This window comes from Pyrus communis, chromosome 10, assembly GCF_963583255.1.
Source record: "Pyrus communis chromosome 10, drPyrComm1.1, whole genome shotgun sequence".
Lineage (NCBI taxonomy): Eukaryota > Viridiplantae > Streptophyta > Magnoliopsida > Rosales > Rosaceae > Pyrus > Pyrus communis.
In genome coordinates, this window is record NC_084812.1 from 22130574 (window position 1) to 22153571 (window position 22998).

Here is a 22998-nt window from a genome sequence, read left to right on the forward strand (position 1 = left end):
TCCGTGGAGTTCCATAAAATGCTACATACTTAAATTCTGCATATCCATTTTGAGTGTAAACCTTTTAGATGAAATATAGAATTAATGCAACTAAAAGAAATAAAAAGCACAAGAGTAAGTGGATAGTGGTGGAAAGGTGTTGTGCTCTTGCATGATGGCGTGGGTTTGAACCCATCGATAGTTGATCTAATTCTGTGGGCTTTAGGCATCCATACTTTGTGACGGCATAGTTTCGTGACACGAAACGGCAGCCAAGGAAAAGGCGTATTCGGGGAAAAGAGAAAAGCAGAGGAAAACTCTTCTCCCTTTTCTCTTTCTCTTCTCCCTACATCCATAGTTGGTTCTTCCCAATTTTCAATTCGGCTTATCCGATCCCTCAACCTCTGAGGGTAATCCTCTTTCTGGTTTGTTCTTGCTTCGTTTTTCAGCCATGTCCTTCGTGTGTAAAGTTCTGGCGTTGTCTCCGACTCGGGTGTCTCCAACACCACCACGTTCTCCTTGGTGTTTGCCAATTCCGAGAGTGTTGTTTAGGAATTTTTTTGAGCTTTAACTCGATGATTGGCCTCTATCGCTTGGATGCCAATTACCCCTTACTTATGGCTATGCACAGAATGCATCAGTGAAGAAGACGATCGGCGGTGGTTGGCGAATTGGTTGGTTGGAAGCTCCTTGGATCAATGGTGGAGAATGTTGTGGATGTTTCTTAGATGTTTTTTCGTTCTTGGGCTTTTGGGCTCATTTTCTGTTTCTGTTTAGGCTCTTTTTGGTTGTTTCTAGGTGTTGTTGAGCCTTTGTATGTTTGTAAGTTTGTGCTTGGTTACAATAAAATATTCCCCTTTGACCAAAAAAAAAAAAAAAAAATATTCCTCGCCAGTTCAATCATCCAATTAAAATTCTGTAGAAATGTAAAATTACAAAAATACCCTTGCATTTAAAGTCCCGTAAAAGCTTCATTTTGAGTCAAATTTTCATTATGTTTGTGCCACACGTTGGTAATAACGATTATTACAAAAATATAATAATTAATGTCATGCGTGTACCAAAATATCAATGGAAGCCAACACATATATTAGGGGCATTTTGGTGAATTTACACTTTGAGGATTTGAAATATCTTATACGAGAAAATATGTCCGCGCATTGCTGCGGGACTTGAATGCACCCGCCTTAACTGCATGAATAAGACACATTTAACCTAAATAAATTAAGACGCATGCACCATGCACTCGTCTCTCAAAGAGAAGCAAAGATATCAAAAACAGAGAGGCAATGTCACATTGTTTTGCATGATCTTGAAAATTAGGGATAAGGTATTCAAAGTGCTAACAAAGACGTGCAAATGGTATTGAAATGCTAAAAAGGACAATTTGAATAATTATATGATGCCGCAATAAAAACACAATTGACTTTCAAACTACAGAAATAAATGATAAAAACCACATATTTGCACCCAATGCATTGTTTTTTTTTTTCTGTGCAGTATAAGAAAAAAACAGGATAACATTCCCCTGAAACCAAATTCATCCCCCAATTTCTTGCAACAAATTTCAGTAATTACGAACGTGACTAAATCTTAAATAAATAGAGCTGTTCAATTATATTAAACTACATATAGGGAGGGGGAAGAGAGAAAAGAGAGACCTAGATACCTCCATCGTGTATTGAAAGATGCCAAATTCTATCACCAAGGAGAACAAACTTTTTCAAATGCTTGGGCTTGGGTGGCATGTCTAAGCATCTGTGCCAACTCATATATACATACATACATATATATACACACACACATACCCTAAAAGTAAGAGTGTAAAATCTATGCTAAAATAAACAACTAAGTAAGAGCAGGACCTCGTAAAAAGTAGGTGATCATATGTGTTCTTCAACTTTCTGTCGAACCTGCAATCAACGAAAGTGATCCACCGTGAAAAACATGGTTAACCACCATGTACTGAAGCTATATATAATCATTGAAGAAAAATCTTTTACATCCAGCACAAAGCAAACTATAATCGAAATTTCAACAAACCAAAATAACATGCAAATAAATAAATAGAAAAAAAAAAAAAAAAAAGAAGAATAAAAAAATAGTCGAAATTTCTTTTATGTCCAGCAATGGAACCATTAGAGATTGTGTAGAAACAATGCAGTAAACACCACCAGATAATGGGGATAAACAGAATAGTAATACGCACATACCTATCAGGATAGTAAAACGAAAACAACTAAACATGTAAATTCAAAGGTCAATCGGAACATGCTAAAAGTAAAAACTAAATTGCAAGCGATTGGCATCTAGATTTACCTTTAAAATGGCCTGTGATATGTCATTAATAAAAGCCCTGAATTCTTGGTTCACTCCACTAAATTGGTAGGAGATTTTGCTTTATCCATCAGAACCTTAAAACAAAACCTGTAATAGTATGATAAGCGATAAAGATCTGGTAAGTTTATTAGACATTGTTTCAAATACAAATTGAGACTTGTGGGAAAAAAAGAGAAAGAATCAAATATCATATTATATTCTGACAATACTCTGAGATGGTATGAAGCCACCTCATCTAATTTTATGACAAATGGGTGAGACTCGTTAAAGAAAGTCAATAATGGGTAAAATGTTTAAATCTATCTGATGAAAGAAGTGATAACGTTGTAGTTATTTTATCAGGAGGCGTTAAAACCATGAATCAAGAGGATAATAGACCAGGGATTTCAAATATTTCAATTATAAGAAAACTTGTTTGCAATACTGAGAAAAAGCTTATTATTGTTGATAAAATGCACACGACACCAATGGATCATGCCATAAAAATTACACAACGAAAAATCCAGAGACCAAAATCTCCGCCAGCAGAATTTATTCACATCAAAGGACGCACAATCTTGGTTTACAAAACCAATCAAATTTAAATTGTAGCACCATACAATCAAATGTTAAACAAACACACAATCTCAAAAAGTCGAAACCATGTTAAGCAAAAGAAACAGAAGGAAAAGAGTGAAGATGTAAGCATTGATAAGAATATGAAAAGTGGCAGCACTGATATCATGCACATAGATAGGACAACGAAATATCGGAACCAGCAGCAACAAATAGAACCAAGGAAAAGGATTGATAAAATAAATAAATATGAAATAGGACAGAGGCACAAACCAACGACATGAGCTCAGTTTTTTCACCATGAATTTTGCATGGCCTGAAATCAAGAAAAGGACGGGTTTACCGGGATTTTGAAGTGGACGCCCGTAGACCGAATGATAGCGATCATCCCTCTTTTGATGGTCTAGAACCGACCCGGGACACTCAAAAGAAATCCAAAAAGGTAGCATTATCTAGAGAGAACATGCGAAGCCGTTAACAACAACGAAGTAAATATATAGTTCCATAGATGCAAACAAAATAACACTATGGCATGATATTTGATTAAGATCCGTCTCTACCAATTTGATGGCAAAAACACACACCTCTCCCATGCGGGAACGAACCTAACCATACGGGAACGAACCTAACCACACTGCATGCACTCACATACGCTGCATACACATACACTCACACACACCGAAGAATGAACGCATCATATTCAGTTAGCACCATTGCAAACCATTAAGCATAGATTCAAACCTGAGCTTCAAACAAAATTATATAGTGTTAATCTACGTTTGATTAGCTTTACAAATTTGTGAGATTTCTACTTGGTAGTTCCATGAAGACTTTATGGTTTTAATTTTTTCAAAACTGAAGGGTGACTTGGGTAAGAATTCATCTGACTTGGGTCATAACATAACATAAAATAAACCAAAGTTTCTTGTAACATGACTATTAAAAACTTGAAACATAGTACACATACGTAAGGTCTGAAGGCTCATTGGACCTACTTGGGCTTACAAATCTTCTCAAAGTTTCTGCTTCCCTAGAAGTTGGGCGACTGAACCTAATTTTCAACCACATATGCAATTCAAACAACATGCCTAATATTGAAGAACATATCCAATCTTTAAGCACATTTACAAAACAGATTTAGAACACTATAAAATCCTCTTAGTAGCAGAATATGAACATAAAAATCCAATAGAAAGACAAAGCAGCATACCAGAAGCAACCAAGAAATGGGAAAATGGCGATCTTATTCTTACCCATGAAAGTACTCCCACTACTTTTCTTACTTTTCAATTCAGTTTTGTTCACAACTCTAAGTTCATTTGCTACAGTATCCCTACTCCCCCAATCGTAAAATAACCTTACAAACAATATTAAGCAGCACTATTTAAGAATCTAAAAACAGGCCAAACTAACTACACAGAGAAGACAGAGACTGAAACATGGAGACATGCGACACAAAACCTGTAATTAGATCCCAATCACAAAATGCGAAAACAAAGTTCCTAATCTAACTATCCCTATGCTAACAGCCCATCCAAGCAAATACAATTCTAATGGGGTTTAGAAAAAATAAACCAATCATCCAATTCGAATGGCGTTTGGAACAAATACACCAACCATTCAATTCGAACAAGGTTTGGTACAAATACATGCTTAGTTATCTCAAGGTTTATCAATGTATTAAAAGCGTGAGGCGTGGGTAAGGCGTCCGAGGCGAAGCCTTACAGGATTTAATTTTTTTTATATATATATATGTTTTATATATTATACATATAATTGTATAAAAAATAATACTATGTAAAATAAACATCCATTCTTAATTTTTCATTCAAATCCATAGTCATCCAAAAGATAATATCATTTAAATTCATCATTCAAAGGTAATATCACCCAAATTCATCATTCAAAAGGTAATACAAACAAAGAAAACAATCATTCATCCAAATCATCTTCATATAAATCAAAATACAAACAAAGATATAAATCATTCATCTAAATCCTCTTCATCTAAATAAAAGGCAACATCATCCTCTTCATTGCCAACTCTAGATGAACTTGTCGGGTATGTCATCATTTCATCAAAAGAATCTTCCGAATCATATTCCACATTTCTTCTAGTTCTACTTGAGGATTCTTCATTACCCCGTTTTCTTTTGTATGTAATAGGACCCCGAGGTTGAGTAGGCTCGCGAGGAGAAGGATGAGGAGGCTCACGAGGAGGAGAAGGAGAAGAAGACTCTCTAGGCTCTCGAATGTAAGAGCCACCTTTATAAACCGGGGGTGGCACATTCTTTACGGCCTCAACATTATACAATAACTCATCCTTATGCCATGTAGGATCTTCAGGAAGAACGGGATCTTCTATCTCTGTTATCCATTCATCATCGGAGGCAATTTCTTCCACAACAATAGGATCATACTTCTCCATCCTTTTCTTACTTCTTTGTTGTAAAGCCAAATTGTACTTGACATAGGCTAAAGCATTAAGCCTTTTGTGTTCAAGCCTATTCCTTCTTTTTGTATGAATCTACAAATAAATCAATTCTATTATTCAAGTCTAAACATCTTCAGCAAAAATGACACTTAAGATACTAATAATATATTTACTTACCATTGAAAATGTGCTCCAATTCCTCTCACATCCCGATGCACTACAAGTAAGGCTTAGAACTCGGATAGCAAACTTCATTAACTCGGGTGTTTTATGCCCAAAGCGTTGCCGCTAAAAAAACAATATTAGTAAGTTAAGTAATTTAAAGGTTAATGATAAAAATATATTAACAATTGACTAATTAAATCTTACTTGGTGACTTTTTCCTAGTTTGCATAGCCATAGAATCCGCAAATGGACCACGCTTATTAGTAAATAAATCCAATTGAACATCGGCCTCTTCACGTTCTTTCCCTTTCCCAAGCATTCTATCCATGCAAGCAAACAACCCATTTCGCACTTCATCAGTATCTGAGAAATTATCCTCATATCGAAATTGTGGGTTTAAGTAATAGCTCGCCGCATGTAGTGGTTGATGAAGTTGATTGTCCCATCTATGATCTATCTTTCTCCAAATAGGCATATATTTTTTCTCCACTTTGTTAAGATTGTTTGCAATTTTCTCTTTTGCGACATCCATCAACTCATATATAAAACCCATGGGGGGTCTCTCCTCCGAATCAACCTCTCTCAAAACACAAACAAGAGGAAGAACACCCTTAATGCAAAAGGAAACTTGACCCCAAAACTCACGATCATATAACACATGATGCTTAGCCAACTTTGCTTCACGGGATTTTGCACAGATATTTTCCGACCATTCTTGAGAGGTAAACAAAGCAACAAGATTTTCCTTTTGCTTTTGTAAGCTTTGTAGTGTAAGGAAAGAAGTGGAAAACCTAGTGATCGCCGGATGAAGAATTTCCGAATTGTTAGTGTACTTTCTCATCAAAGCTAGTACCCATTGATGCCCATATAGATACTTTGAAATACACCTAGCATGTTTGAGTGTGTCATCAAACCATGTCATCTTAGAAATATCTTCTAGCATCAAATCAATGCAATGAGTCGCACATGGAGTCCACCACACCTTCTCTTTCCTCTCCATAAGTTTTACCCCGGCATTCTTGTAGTTCGAAGCATTGTCAAATATAACTTGAACCACATTCTCCTCCCCAATTTCTTGAATAACGTCATCCAAATAGCCATACAACAAATCTCCATTCTTAATAGAGGCCGATGCATCAACCGATTTCAAGAACCAAGTACCTTGCGGGCTATTGACAAGAAAGTTGATTAAACATCTCCTTTTGCCATCCGACCATCCATCCGACATAATAGTGCATCCATATCTCTTCCAAGCCTTTTGATGTTCTTTCATCATACTTTGTACATCATCAACTTCTTCTTTGAGCATCCAAGTTCTATATTCTTGGCTTGTAGGAACTTCAAAGCCGGGACCAAAATTGGATACCAATTTCATTGCATTAACATAATATTCATTGTTTGCTGCATTGAATGGAATGGCATTAGTGTAGAACCATCGGACAAGTGCTCAGGATGCTTGTCTTCTTTCCTATTTTTTAAAAGGTGTATTCAACGTGGTTTAACGAGCTTCCGATGTAACATACCTATCAAGTGGTCCCCTTGACCTAGGTGGTAGAAAAGAATCGGTTTGTTGTGAATGTGTGACACTCGCACTCCCACTCCCACTACTTACATATGTTGTCCTTGTTGTGCCCATATCGACACTTTCACTTTCTTCTCCACCACCACGACACAACTCATGACTAGCTTTCTTCTTTTCTTTAGTTCCCATAACATTAGCAAAGCATTCTTCCTTCACATTGGGTGAGATTTTTTTACAACTTATCATTCCTCCCGAACTTACACCACCCAAGTGATGTTTGAATCTAGAAATTGAACCCGTGCATTTGTGGTTACAAAAAACACAATAGAAGTGCTTAGTGACAGGATCCAAATCTTTTGTCCATTGCCAAGCAAAATCTTTCTTAGAAGAAAAAGCCATATTCTTCAATACCCTAAACAATAAACAATAGATGCATGCATACAATTAATGAACCAACAATTTATTAATTAATTTATATACCAACAATTTCCAACAATTTATTAATTAATTTATACACCCTTGTAGTCCCAACTAATTAGGCCTAACATTTTGCATTTAGAAATGTTTGGGTTCAGCCAATTGTATCTAAGTGCCAATTTATGGCACACGGTGTAGCAGTAGCATTAAATTGTTGATGTATAAGTGCCAGGCAATACAAAACAGTTTATGGCACACAGACACAGAATAAAATCGTGGGTCTGTTTTCTACTCTCTCTCTCTCTCTCTCTCTCTCTCTCTCTCTTTCTCGCAAAAAGCTTTTGAAAAACCTTCCCCAGAAAACTTCTTCACTACATGCAAATTTTCAGTCAATCTTAGTTAGGCAGCACGCAAAGGCAGATTTAAAACTTTTCTGTCTAACTATTAACCCCTCTATGATAGCAAAACCTTCCCCAGAAAACTAAATCCTTAATTTCAGAAACCCTAACCTTTGGGATCTTGCTGACGGCGTTGGGGCTGGGCTGATGGTGCTGAGGTGATGGCGGCGGGGTGATGGCAGCGTGGCGGCATGGCGACCGAACCGATGTTCTGAGCTTCTGGGCTTCTGGCGTGCGGGAGTAGAAGAAGCAAGAAGGCAGAAGATAAAAGATAGCGGCAGAAAAACGGGATCGAATTCGAAGGTATGGTATGAAGACTGAAAATCCTTACCCAAACAACGTCGTTTTGGGTTTGGATGGTTAAAAAAAAAAAAGGTATGACCACCTCCGCCGCCTCGGCGTCTCCGGCGAAGCATTTCGCCTACTCCAGTAAAACTGAGGAATTTACCTCTCCGCCCAGCCTCAAGGGCACCCTAGGCGTGCCTTGAGGCAAGTTCTTTAAAACGTTGAGGTTTATATAAATAAAGATATACAGATACGTGCACAAAATAGAAAGAAGGCCAGTTCCATTCTAAGCTCAAATGACCAAATGGATGCTTAATTATCTCAGCCTTCACATTAATGAGCAGATACAGATACGCACACTAAATAGAAAGAAACTCAGTTCCAATATAAGCTCAAATGACAAAAATTGAATTATATATTTAAAATATAAGCATCAAAGCTTCACAAAAATAAATTAAAAAAGGTAGATACCTAAATAGGCTTTGAACAAAAATGACAGCGTATAATTATATATCTCAAAACAGCATGGAACCAACTACTTCCTCGAATGATCCAAATTTATAAAATCTGCAAACAACGTAGATCCGTTAGCAACTTAGAGACTTTCAAATTTAAAGAGCAAATCTAAAGAAATTTTAGCTAAATGACCAAAGATGGACCAAAAAAAAAAAAAAATTACAAATATGATGAATCCAGCACAAACCAATTTGGTTCAACAAAGAATATGAAATCTTAAGGCGTATGTGAAATGTTGAGTAAACTGCAAGGGGCCTCGGCCAAGGGTAGAATTGAACAGTAATGGCATACAACTGGGAATGACTTCAATACATTCGGATATAAAGGCAAATTAAATTTGTTTGAGCTTGTCATAAAGAACTGAGTGAATAGAACATCAAAATGAGATTCTGTTCACTTATCCAATTTGGTGCCTAGGGAAGAATTTAAGCATTTAGTTGATTAAATGTGTTAAATGCTATTTGTTCGTGGTGGAAATTCCATATAGCAATGCAAAAACCACATTCTGCAATTTAAGCTAAGTAAAGTACAACCCTCAATTAAACCCCAACTACAAACCTGAATTAAACCTTCAATTAAACTCCAAATTAAACTCTTAATAAAACCCAAGTTAAGTCAGCAATCAGGAAAGATAAAAATTCACCCATTCAAAGTATTGTATAATTGAGAAAGCTATATTTCTAAGAAAGATTAAAATCGTTTTACAAAACACACCTACTGAAAAATCTCAAGTTTGTAAAGACTGGAAGTTTTTGCAAGTTAATCGATCTTAACCACTAACATTACCTCTTATAATTACTCAAGCTAGTATTCATCTATTCATCTATTTCATTGCTAACCCAAGTCAAAAATCTCAAGTTTGTAAAGACTGGAACCACCTGAAGTCAAAACTTCAAGAGCTAAAAAGCAAGCATCAGTCTTCCTAAATTTTGATGCTTAAGATATATATTTGGTAATGGACTGATCCTTTTATGAGCATGTTTATTTAATAAACTTCTATGGTAATAAATTTGGCTTTAAGTTTACTCGTGTCACAACCCTGGTAACTACTGCATTCTATTTTGTCGACCCTTTTCAACTTGATATACACCCTCTCATTGAAGGAATATTTGTGAAAAACAAGTTCATTTGAGCAACATCAACAACATGCAATTAACAATTAAAAGGCGGAATCATGTTTATATGCACTCAAAAACAAAACTTAACCCATGAACTTCAAAGCGTAGTAGATAGATGAACCAAGACTCAACTCAAAACAAAGTGAGTTGAGAAATCAATACCTTTGTAGATTCCTCTTTGCATAAGCAAAGGCTAATCACCCAAAGAGAGGGCCTTCATTCCTTGCATCTTAGATCCATGGATTTGGATGGATGAAAAGGTTTCTCCAAGTTCCCAAAATTGAGAACCTCTAAGTCTCCACACCAAGGTAAGATTGGAGAAGAAATGAGTGACCTTGAGGAAGTAAGATTGCTAGATGTTTTCCTCTAGGGTGGCCGGCCTCTTTGAGAGCAAAGGGAGGTTTTTGTTCTCATCTTTACTCCTAAGAAAACCCTAAGGATGAAATGGCTATAAAGATGTCTTTATACCACCTCACAATGGAGTGGCAAACTTGCAATTAAGCCAAGTTCACTATCCTCCTCTAAATGGCCGAATTTAAGGGGATTTATTGGGCTATTTGGGCCTTTGTGAATCATTATTCATTAAGTTGTCATACAACTTAAGTCAATGGACTTGACGTTCGAAGCCCATTGGGCCTTAAGGTCCAAAACTATCCCGAGGTCTTTAACGAACTTATTCGTTTGATTAATTAACATATTAATTAATCCTTGCCATAAATAATTAAACCATTTAATTATTCTTACTCATTTCCGTTGAATCTTCAATCTTTACTTTACACGGTGTACGATCCATTAGGTTCCTTTTAGCGAGGCAGTGGGCGATTCAAACTCTTTCAAATCGATTGTGAATTGGAACTTACTTTCAATTCTCCTGTTAGTGATAATACACTTTTAGGGCTTCCACAAACCATGGTTGACGCCTAGCAGCATGTCATGGTTACCCAAGCTAATCAGAAGAGGTGGAGAACCTATTCAGTTTTAGGATTACAAATGCAATACGGTCTTTCTCTAATACAATACTCTTGACCACATTGTTTGGTTTGATAGTTTATTCATGTCTACTATCCAATGTGAATCTTGTGCTTATATGATTACCTTGAATGTGATCTGGAACGCATTCCAACATCTCATTCATACTCTGGCCAGAGATTCTAAATCATATCATAGAGTATTCTCCCTCAAACAGTTTGAAGGTTAGAGATCCCTTGTTGCGCATTCACTTGTCTCCATGGCTAAGTGGCTTAACCCCAACGATGCCGTGGACACCCTCTTGATGGAGTGACTTTGACATAATCAAAGATTAAGGACCTAACCACAAGACAACTGTGATGCCTCAGGTCAAAAGACTAATTTGCATTATCCCAACCATGAGTTCTCATGTGACATGAATATGAGAACTCTTCGTTGATCGTGTTCAGTGAACTCATTCTCTATTGAGCACCTACGTACTTGTCTTGATGTCACACACACCAATGACTCGAGACTAGTCACTCTCCCTGAGAAAAGACATAGCACGTACTGATCTTAACGGACTGTCAATGCCCAATTGACAATCCTATGATCAGGAACGTTTAGGATGTGTCAACGAAAGAATGATCTCATAAATCTAACTTCTTTAGATCGCATTCTTCCAATCACATATTCCTTGGACTTATCGTTTAAGCATATAACATTTATATGAGATGGCTCAAACAATAATCTTTGCCCTTAATATTAAACTAGATTAGTTTAACATGTGAAATGTCCATAAAGTATCATCATATGATTGGTTTTAGGGCACATTTCCAACAATCTCCCACTTGCACTAGAGCCAATCAGCTTAGTCATCAGTGATGATACCTCTTCTGTAGTCATTTCATAAATGGTTGAGTAGTAGGCCTAGACAATGGATATCTATATGTTATCCATAGAAGCAACCTTGAGAATAACGACGTCACCACTATACATGATTCTCAATCATGTAGTTCAGTCTCTCATTTGAGTTCGGACCTTGATGAGACCTTGATTCCCTGGCTTGAGCTATCGCCCCATTAGTGTCATACACTTTCTGGTTGGAACCGAATGGAGAGTTCATAAATGAACTTTCCCATCCAAACAACAATGTTGTAAGCTTCTATATGGCAATATATTTTGCATACATGATGGAACACATTAAAGTCATTACTTTTAACGTTTCCACCCAAATATCTCTTTAGTCATAATAAAGAGATATCTCATTATCACTTCATTCATAATGAAGAGATATTCTATGATGGATTAGATTCATAATCTAATACATTTACGCTTCCATTACGTTACTCTAATTCTTCCTCATTCTTGAGGAATCCATCCTTAGTATTTCTTAAATACCTAAGGATTCACTTGACAGTTGCCATGGTTAAGATCCTGGGCTTGCACTGATATCATCTTGTACCGTTCTAGGTACAACTTATATCAATGTTTTCATACAATATGAAATACATAAATCACCTTTCTGCGTATGCATAAAAGATTCTATTTACGCATTATTTCTTTGGGAGTCAAAGGGTACATTCCCTTTGAGAAGAACAACTTCCTAGTCTCACTAGAATTGTCATTCTAATTGAAGTTTATCATCATATGAGAAACTTCCTAGCATCTCTTGTCTATTTTAGGGATTGATATAATCTAATTATATCTTGAAATATATCATTATAGATTTCCATCCCATAGACTATATCTCCCATATACATTCTATCATTATAGAATGTTTAAAGTCATAACTTTAACGATGAAGAATTCCTTTCATTTTCAAAATTAATATATATCATGTATCTATATTCAAATTTAGGAATATGATTAACTCCCACTAATCTTTTGTAAACCTAGTAAACAAAAGATTCATTTATATCTTTATGAGAAATCAAACGATTTGATCCTTTTTCTCATAAGATGCTTATAGCTCCCACTAAGTGTAGTCATAAGGATTTTCATTCTTATTTCTTTCGAATTAAGAGGTGTAACTCTATGACATAGTCATAAAGTTCAAATCATTCAATTGAGACGATTTATAAATCCTTCTCGACTACCTTGGAGCTTGTGGTGTAGGAACTAGGTTGTTATATTTGTTGATCATATCAAACAAATATTGCTTATTAGCACACAACCCCAAATCTTAACATGTTTAAGATTTGCCTTTCTTTGCAACTACATCTTATGGAGTTATGAAAATTTCGGAAGATATTCTAATTGACAATCATATTGTTTTAGAAGTATATATATCCTATATATGGGTAATAGATAACATCCAACGAACTAAATTTTATTCAAGTTCGTTCTTCTCCTAATGGAGAAATTCATTATCTTATGATGCTATTTTCCTTGATATCTTTCAAGGAAACTCATCTAAAGTGTTATCTTTCTTTGGATCAAATCTAAGGAGGTAAATACTTTAGACGTCTTACTCATCTACTTACATTTCTTGAATTCTTTGAAACCTTTTGCAAAGTATTCGGACTTGTGTTTATTCAAAATAAACTCTAGTCCAACCGAGAGTGATCTTCGGTGAATGTCATACAGCATGAGTAATATTATGTTGTGGACAAGTGCCACTAATATCTAAGTGAATTAACCTCAACAACTTTGTGATTCTTTCTTCTTTCCAAAAGAATAAAGATTCGAACATTTCGCCTCTATACAATTTTAACAAGAAGGTATTGGATCCGGATCTAACGATCCAAAGCATCCATCTATGACCAACTCGTAACTTATGTTTTAGAGGTATCACAACTCAGTTGGGATTAGTCACTACCTTGCAACCTTTTGGGTTTTAAGCATCATCGTATTCTAAACAATTAAACTACCACATCATCTCTACTATAGAGACAACCAATTAAATTACAATAATCTAATTATTGATTAATAAAGAACAATGTTTTGTCAAACAAAACATTTATCCATCTCTACTATAGTGACGGATTTAAGTTCCTTAAAATTGGAATGTAAATACAATCTTTAGTATTTTCCAATTTCTTTGGTAGTTCATATGAGGAAGTAAGTACAATCCGTTTTCGCAGAGATCTATATTTTATTCACTTTCCGATTGTGAAGTACTTTCTCTTCTCTCATTAATCTTCTACTTTTTATTAGCACACCTTTACAACAATTGTAAAACATAGTTGCTAATATAGAATCATGTATTCAAGTAGAAGAACCAACTGTTTTGAATTATTCAAGAACATTTTACAACACCTTCGAAAGGTGTGTTCTTGACACTTGCAAGACATTTCTTGCAAATACCCCTTCCAATGTCCATCCTTTCATAAAGAAAGTTTGTTCCCTTGGAGTTATTCTGCCTTCTTCATTTGACTTCCTTTTTTACTACAATAGTCATGGTCCCTAAACTCCCACTATCTCTCTTGAAACTTATTTCAAATGTGTTATACACATCAAACGATTTGGAGAGCGTGCGGTTATTGTTCACTATATAGTTTACAATAAACTTAGTGAACCATTAGGATAGGGATACAAAGGTGAAGTCCTTGCCTAGTTTCCGTCTCGTTAAGTGTTTTGACACTTCAACATTCAATGATTCAAAATCATCATAAGTCCATGTTGATGGACTATTTTTGTCAACCAACCATTATGTTCTCAACATAATTACAAACTTTCAAGAGTTGTTTAAGGCAACTCTCATTTCTTCATACAACAATTTGTAAGTGAAGAATCATGGCACATAAAGTGTCCATGCCCTTGTGCTTACTTCTCAAGTTCCTTGTTCGTGTAACAAAGAGACAAGCACTAGAGTTTGCATTGTCCTCTTCATGATAGACTTATCTAACATGTTCTTCCATTGATACATTATCAATAGGAAGATTGTGAGGATGAGACTACTTAGGCACTTTTACAATCCATTCAAGACAATCTATGGGATTGTGGTACCAAGTTCGGAAACTTAAGCGTTCGGTTTTTCTTTGTCAATTTTTGGATAGCGTTTGCAAATATATTGGTAAACAAATACATAACTAATATAAATTGATTGATTTTAAGCTATTTGATCCGGGTCTTTAAATCAAAATAGCACCACCCACTATTTTTGGCAAATTCCATATCCCTCATCGGAATTCGAGAGTTTTGTTGAACTCTTAGCGGGGTATGGGAGACTCACCATTACCAAGCCCACCTCAGAATTATATCATGTTGGTTAGCAAAAATAATGATGAGAGAATAACACTTTAGTCATTTACAACTCTTGTAATTACCCATCTAGTTTGGCCTCTAGAGAATGAATGCCTCAGAATTATGTCATGTTGGCACCATTGCACTTAGTTAAGTTATTCCCACCATGCTTAGTTTATGTAGAGGTTCAAGCACAACCTCAGAATTATATCATGTTGGTCATACTCGTTGTCTACACTCACCTCATCATATGTTTATGGACTCCTCCTGGATGTAAGCACATACTTTGTACTTCCCCATTATAGGGTGAAGCCGGTGCATGAGTCACAAACGATTGGAGCCCACCACGGTGGAAGGCCTACGAAGAGATATTCAAAGCATCTCTCGTTTATCAACTTAATAATCATTTGGTTGAGGGTTTTTAGGTCTCATCACATATAAACATACATTTTAATCCAATTAAAACATTTTGGTCCTATTACAACTATTGGTCCATATGATTGATTTAGTAGTATATAATACTTCCACTATGCTTTTAAAACGGTTTTTAAAGCAAGACTATATGGTACTACTAACATAAGATTTGCATTCATTGATGGACTATATAGTTGCCTTAGGGCCTTAGGATGACTATGAACCTTTGATTCGATTCAACACGAGCCTAGTGTTGAATCTCGGTCTAGGGATGGTGATTGATTTTAGTTACGCGTTTAATCACATTAAGGCGTGTTGTCTTATTGGGCGTTGGACCCAACTACTCCAATTTCATGCATATCGAATAAAACAAGAAAGGAGTACTTCAAAGTAAATAAGAGTTTATGCTCTTTTACAACAATTGATCAAATCAAATTACTTTAAAGTAAAGAAGAGCTTATGCTCTTTTACAACAATTGATCATATCAAATTACAACCAAAATTTAATCTACACATTCCCATGGTTCAAACAAATTTGAAACGGCCTTTCACATAGCTCAATTATCGTAGGCTAAGGTTCATAATCATCCTTTCTTTAATTAATTAACGCTTTAACTAATTAAACATGAATGCAACATTTTCATTTGGTTTTTGTATCCATAGAATTGATTTAAATGGAGCTAAATGAAATGAAAATCCAATTCTCATTTAAAGAGACAAAACAATTTTTGTTCTCATTTTGTTTTGGGCCAAAAACAATGACCACAACAATTTGGGTCACTATGTTAAAACAAAAACTTTTGGGGTCACTTTGTAAAAACACAAAAGTCCACTACTTCATGTAATTACAACTAGAACCCAAAAATTTCCACAAAAGCTAAAACTTCATTAAAGGAGCAAAACAATTTGTCCTTTTAGTGATTTTGGACCTTTACGTAAAAACGTAAACTTTTGGGTCAAACTACAAATACACAAAAGTATCAAAACTTTATGTAATTGCATAAAAGCCCCACAAGGACCCTAATTGAGTAGGGTGGCCGGCCATTGAAGCAAAGTATTAAAAAAAATTTCAAAGTTTTTGTAAGTGGGGTGGGTGAAATGGAATAAATCATTACACACCTACCCACTAAATTTTCTTTAATTTTTCAAAACAAATATCTAAGATATTTAAACATAAGAAATATTTCAAAACAAAAACTTTATGAAATAAATCAAAACTTTGAATCAAAACACCAAACCTTTTGTTCTTGGCAAGAACATATCAAGAACAATGAAGAACATCCATGAAAACCCATAAGAGCTCCATGAACATTCTTCACCCAAAAACATACCAAAACCACTCAAACTTAAGGGAAATAACATACAACCATACTAGGGTACATAGGGGTTCCAAAAGTCACTTTAAAACACTTTTAACAAGTCAAACAAGAACCCAAAAATCCACCCTTTGGATTTGGCCGAATTTCCCCAAAAGCATGGCACCAAAATTTAGCTCCAAAATTCATGCTCATATGAACTACATCTACAACATTTGAGATGGCAAATTTTCTAACAAAATTTACATTCAAAGAAGCAAGAATAAAGCTTGTAACAATTACAACATTCAAATCACAAACTATGAACTACAAAACCCAAAAGGATTCACCAACTACTAGACTTAGGCTCTTGATACCACTTGAAGGAATATTTGTGAAAAACAAGTTCATTTGAGCAACATCAACAACATGCAATTAACAATTAAAAGGCGGAATCATGTTTATATGCACTCAAAAACAAAACTTAACCCATGAACTTCAAAGACTAGTAGATAGATGAACCAAGACTCAACTCAAAACAAAGTGAGTTGAGAAATCAATACCTTTGTAGATTCCTCTTTGCATAAGCAAAGGCTAATCACCCAAAGAGAGGGCCTTCATTCCTTGCATCTTAGATCCATGGATTTGGATGGATGAAAAGGTTTCTCCAAGTTCCCAAAATTGAGAACCTCTAAGTCTCCACACCAAGGTAAGATTGGAGAAGAAATGAGTGACCTTGAGGAAGTAAGATTGCTAGATGTTTTCCTCTAGGGTGGCCGGCCTCTTTAAGAGCAAAGGGAGGTTTTTGTTCTCATCTTTACTCCTAAGAAAACCCTAAGGATGAAATGGCTATAAAGATGTCTTTATACCACCTCACAATGGAGTGGCAAACTTGCAATTAAGCCAAGTTCACTACCCTCCTCTAAATGGCCGAATTTAAGGGGATTTATTGGGCTATTTGGGCCTTTGTGAATCATTATTCATTAAGTTGTCATACAACTTAAGTCAATGGACTTGACGTTCGAAGCCCATTGGGCCTTAAGGTCCAAAACTATCCCGAGGTCTTTAACGAACTTATTCGTTTGATTAATTAACATATTAATTAATCCTTGCCATAAATAATTAAACCATTTAATTATTCTTACTCATTTCCGTTGAATCTTCAATCTTTACTTTACACGGTGTACGATCCATTAGGTTCCTTTTAGCGAGGCAGTGGGCGATTCAAACTCTTTCAAATCGATTGTGAATTGGAACTTACTTTCAATTCTCCCGTTAGTGATAATACACTTTTAGGGCTTCCACAAACCATGGTTGACGCCTAGCAGCATGTCATGGTTACCCAAGCTAATCAGAAGAGGTGGAGAACCTATTCAGTTTTAGGATTACAAATGCAATACGGTCTTTCTCTAATACAATACTCTTGACCACATTGTTTGGTTTGATAGTTTATTCATGTCTACTATCCAATGTGAATCTTGTGCTTATATGATTACCTTGAATGTGATCTGGAACGCATTCCAACATCTCATTCATACTCTGGCCAGAGATTCTAAATCATATCATAGAGTATTCTCCCTCAAACAGTTTGAAGGTTAGAGATCCCTTGTTGCGCATTCACTTGTCTCCATGGCTAAGTGGCTTAACCCCAACGATGCCGTGGACACCCTCTTGATGGAGTGACTTTGACATAATCAAAGATTAAGGACCTAACCACAAGACAATTGTGATGCCTCAGGTCAAAAGACTAATTTGCATTATCCCAACCATGAGTTCTCATGTGACATGAATATGAGAACTCTTCGTTGATCGTGTTCAGTGAACTCATTCTCTATTGAGCACCTACGTACTTGTCTTGATGTCACACACACCAATGACTCGAGACTAGTCACTCTCTCTGAGAGAAGACATAGCACGTACTGATCTTAACGGACTGTCAATGCCCAATTGACAATCCTATGATCAGGAACGTTTAGGATGTGTCAACGAAAGAATAGTCTCATGAATCTAACTTCTTTAGATCGCATTCTTCCAATCACATATTCCTTGGACTTATCGTTTAAGCATATAACATTTATATGAGATGGCTCAAACAATAATCTTTGCCCTTAATATTAAACTAGATTAGTTTAACATGTGAAATGTCCATAAAGTATCATCATATGATTGGTTTTAGGGCACATTTCCAACACTCATTTCCCCACTCTCCCTTATTTATGATTTTCAATCTTAAGTTATGCACCCATCATACCTTGGATGTCTTTGGTTAAGATATTTAAATTTTAATCTTTATGGTACTTTAGGTATGCACTGGTGCAAAAAGTGAACACCAATCAAATGAAGTAGCTTTAAACATAGGCAACTTATGAGTTCTTATCAGATGAAATAATCGAAACAAAGAAACAGGCAACTATATAACTCGACAAAGAAATATTGCTCAACCTGTGGACCTATCCCCATTTCTGGTGCTAGAACATCGGTGTGGATTCCGATAAGATCATGTATCTTTTGTGTGAAAACTCTGGTGAGTTGCTTTAGTTTGGAAAGACTCAACTCCCTTGGATTACATCATATAACCCCCTTTGGCACCCCCATATGGGATGTTGGCTACCGCCGTCTTCCATGTCATCAGTTGTGCCAAAGCATTCACCTCATCTGGATCAACCTACATTTTCCATAAAATGATCCATAACAATTAAAGACAATTTCATGGCAGCGAGTCTTGATATATGACAACCATTCACATTTGTCGTAGAAGTGGAACTTAACAAAGTATGCATATACCTCTGGGTGATATCTGATTCCTCCCTTCATGGGGCCTCTAGCATTATCATGTTGAACCCTGAAGCCAACAAATGAAGCCAAACTGCCATCGTCTTTTGGTATAGTACACTCAACCTGCACCAAAGTATAAAGCTCGAAAGCAACAAAAGGAGAAAACTCAATAACCATATTAGTTTTAGGGTCTGAAATCTACCTATAATTAAGAGTAAGGGATATACATATGGGAGTTTATATGCAAAATTACCTTGATTTCCCTAAATGGTATAAGTAAACTTTTCTCAAGCTTGGAGTCCAATCCCAAAAGCCGAGCAGCAAACTTAAAGTTTATGTTCGTTGCCATTAATGCATTCATCTTTGCTCCTTCTTCAAGTGTCTGCCTCAGAAGCTAAAATCAGCTACTTATCACCTCCAATCTCGGATTCTACAAAAGAACAAACCACATGCATGAGGATTTATACAGTTCTTCGCTTTACCTAAGGTTACTGGACCAGAAATAAAAAACGAAATCAGAGTGCTTTACTTTGTGAGGTTTGATTTGTAAAGGACTGGAGCTGGGTTTGGTTTTGGCTTGAGGCAGTGGAAGAGGAGTCGAAAGGGCAATAATCTGAAATTACAGTTCTAGAAATCAAAATATATTACGGGAAATAACAAATAATTTGTGAAGCAGAGTAGAGGTGGGATTTACCTCAATGTTATGTAGAGGGTTTGGAGGATGTCTTCCTCGTAGTGGTCCGTGAGACCAATTTGATAAGAAGTACTCTGAATCTCGCCAAACCCAGACGGACTTATATCAAACGTGTGCAGCAAAGCGAGAATAGTTTGAATTGATAAAAGATCTGTCTGTGTGAAAAAAATGAAATAACACATGGGAAGCATTAGCTTGAAAACGGATAAAAGGGACATACATGTATATACATGTTCCTCAACTTCATCTGATAGGCAAAGTTCATCAGGCAAACCTTCTAAAGCCTGACCGAGTCTTTCATGAACCACATGAAATCTAACCATGATTGCCTCGCTTTCAAGTGCCTAAATTACCGCAACAACAAATCAATTAATAATTCACGGTTCCGAATTTGAACATCTATTAATTTTCAAAGGGAAAAGGCCTAACCAGATAAATTTTGCTCCCTGGACAAAACATCCACAACCCCACGTTTAAAAGGATCAAAAACCCTCCACAAATCAGATACCAGAAATAAGATCCCTTAAAATACGAAAAATTTTGGGATCGAAACACAACAATATTGAAGAAAAACAAACAATTCGAGAAAAACAGTGAGAATAAGGCACGAATCAGAGAAAGAAGTGAGATTTAATTACCTCTTGAAGGAATTGAAGGGATCACGAAGCAGAGATGGAAGAGATTGATGCAGACTGTAGGACGCATGATCGAAGTCGCCAACCCGTTGCAGAGCAGCTGAGAATGTTTTAGGTTTCTAGCGTTTTCGGAAGACCCAAAGAATACACACCTATGTTTTCCGCTCTGTATCTCTCTCCTTGTCCATCTCTCTCTAAAATGGGAGAAAATCTCATAGATCCTGTCAGAGCACCTACCTAAATATCTCTCTCACTCAGTCCAAACCCGTAGCTCCCATATCTCTCCAATCTGTCAGGCCCTGTGCCTCCCTCCTCTGTAGTCGTTCTGTCCCCCTCTCTCCGCTCGCCACAGGCACACCCAGCTGTCTCCGAGTAAAAAATGGGAGCGATCTTCTCTCTCCAATTTGTCAACCGTGATGTCCCCTTCCTCTCTCTCACCGAGTCAAAGCTGAAATGCAGCGAACGGCTGAAAATTGGGCCTTAATCCTGAGTGGCAATTTTGTAAATTAAGAGAACGCTGGTTAAAGCATCTGAGTGGCAATCTTGTAAATAAACTGAAATGTCATCCAAAACACTGTTCATTTCTACCGTGCGATTTCACCTCCTTCTTTAGACTAAAGTAATTTAAGAAGAGATGGCAACACAACCAAAGGTAATAATTAATCAATAAAATATGTGCATTACAGGAGCAATTCGTTTACATATTTACACTATATACTTCATTATGTAAGGATTGCAAAAATAACATGGGATTGCAAGCAATGTTGTATATAAAGATATTTTGCTTTCATTTAATTTGTGGATGCAATTTTTTGAAATTTTAGTACTTTATGTGACATGATGATCTCGTTCCTTCTGTATTTGCAATTTATCTTATGAATGTAATTTTGTTTCATTTTGGATTGATGTATCAAGACATAACATCGTTTGGTCATGTCATCATCAAAAACTTTATCTCATGTCATAAATTTAACATTAACACCTTTTTTGTTTACTCATTAATTTAACATATAAAAAAAATTCTTGATAAAAGGAAAAAAAAAATTCTTTTGCACGCGTAAGAGCTAGTGGGGATAAAAACCCATTAATTGAAAAGACATTGTTTGTACTTTGGTTTTTACTCTAAACGGCTAGGTTTTTTTTATTTTATTTTTTGGTGTTGGAAATGGAATGTCAATTAATTAAATTTGAAAATAGGAATAAGCTCTATTCCATATGAGTCAAATTTGAATACGAAAAAAGCTCATGTCAAATAATTTTTTAATTATTTTATTATGTAAGTTCCGCACAAATTATAAATTTTGAAAATTTATTTTAATTGATTATTTTTAAATAAGTCATACAAATATTATTTATAACAAAAAACCACATATGAGTTAGAAAATAGAAAATCTGACATTACGTCTAGGGATGGGCAACAATTATGGAGGGCGGGTAACCACGGTTATTTACTCATAACTGTTTATGCTCATACCCACATAATCGTTTACTCGTTGGGTAATTGCCTAAACGATTATATCCATACCCATAATTGTTTATAAACGGTTAATCATACTCATTTAATCGTAACCGTTTAATACTCATTTGCCAATTTACCATTTTTAACCAGTTTATCTTCTTTTTTTTTTTTTTTTTTTTTTTTTACCATTACCCCTTTTTCTCCTGTCATGTTTTTTAACAACTTGAAAATTTAAAAAAAATTGTTATAATTTTTTTTTTTTTTTTGACAATTAAACACCGTTATAGGTACATTTATCATACATTTCCGTATTTTAATTTTTTTAAGTCCTTATATCACTCCAATAATTGAAATAATAGTTTACAGACGATATTTTTAACTGTTACCAATGGAAGTAATATAATATTTGCTAAGTATTATTGGGTTACGAAAATTGTTTCAAAGACATTTCAGTCAATTTCACGGTTACCCATAAGGAATTTAAATTAATTTGGCGAATTCCTTGCGGATGAGAATCATCATTCCTGCAGCAATGTTAATAAGAGAATGACCAATGAATTCCTTGCTTATTTATTGGGTGCTAAGTATTATTGGACTGAGAACATGGTTTGTATTAATTTTACATATACTAGCATTTGCCTACACACTTTGTGTGTATGAGCATATTTTTTTAGAAAATGAGAAGGAGAGAGGGAGGGAGAGAAAACGCGGGGGGGGGGGGGGGGGGGGGAGGGGGGAGGAGTGAGAGGATTTTGTTTTTGTTTTTGTTTTTTTTTTTATTTTTTATAAATATTAAAGGTATTTTAACATCACATGTAGGTGAGGCTTCAATCAAAAAAAGTAAATTTTGGACATATGAAA

At 35.7% G+C, this 22998-nt stretch overlaps 2 protein-coding genes across 2 annotated transcripts; both read right to left on the reverse strand.

Annotated features, from left to right (window-relative positions):
* Positions 1-5666: 5666 nt before the first annotated feature.
* On the reverse strand, positions 5667-6848 carry LOC137748006 (uncharacterized). The gene has a single exon (XM_068488119.1). The coding sequence runs from the start codon at positions 6846-6848 to the stop codon at positions 5667-5669; it is 1182 nt and encodes a 393-aa protein (XP_068344220.1).
* A 1485-nt stretch (positions 6849-8333) lies between these two features.
* Positions 8334-19986, reverse strand: LOC137746488 (glutamate dehydrogenase 1-like). The gene is made up of 5 exons (XM_068486508.1): positions 19879-19986; positions 19603-19779; positions 19359-19472; positions 19017-19239; positions 8334-8662 (listed from the first exon to the last, which is right to left on the reverse strand). Exons 2-4 carry the CDS (start codon positions 19708-19710, stop codon positions 19138-19140), a joined length of 324 nt encoding a protein of 107 aa, XP_068342609.1. The 5' UTR covers positions 19711-19779; positions 19879-19986; the 3' UTR covers positions 8334-8662; positions 19017-19137.
* Positions 19987-22998: the final 3012 nt, after the last annotated feature.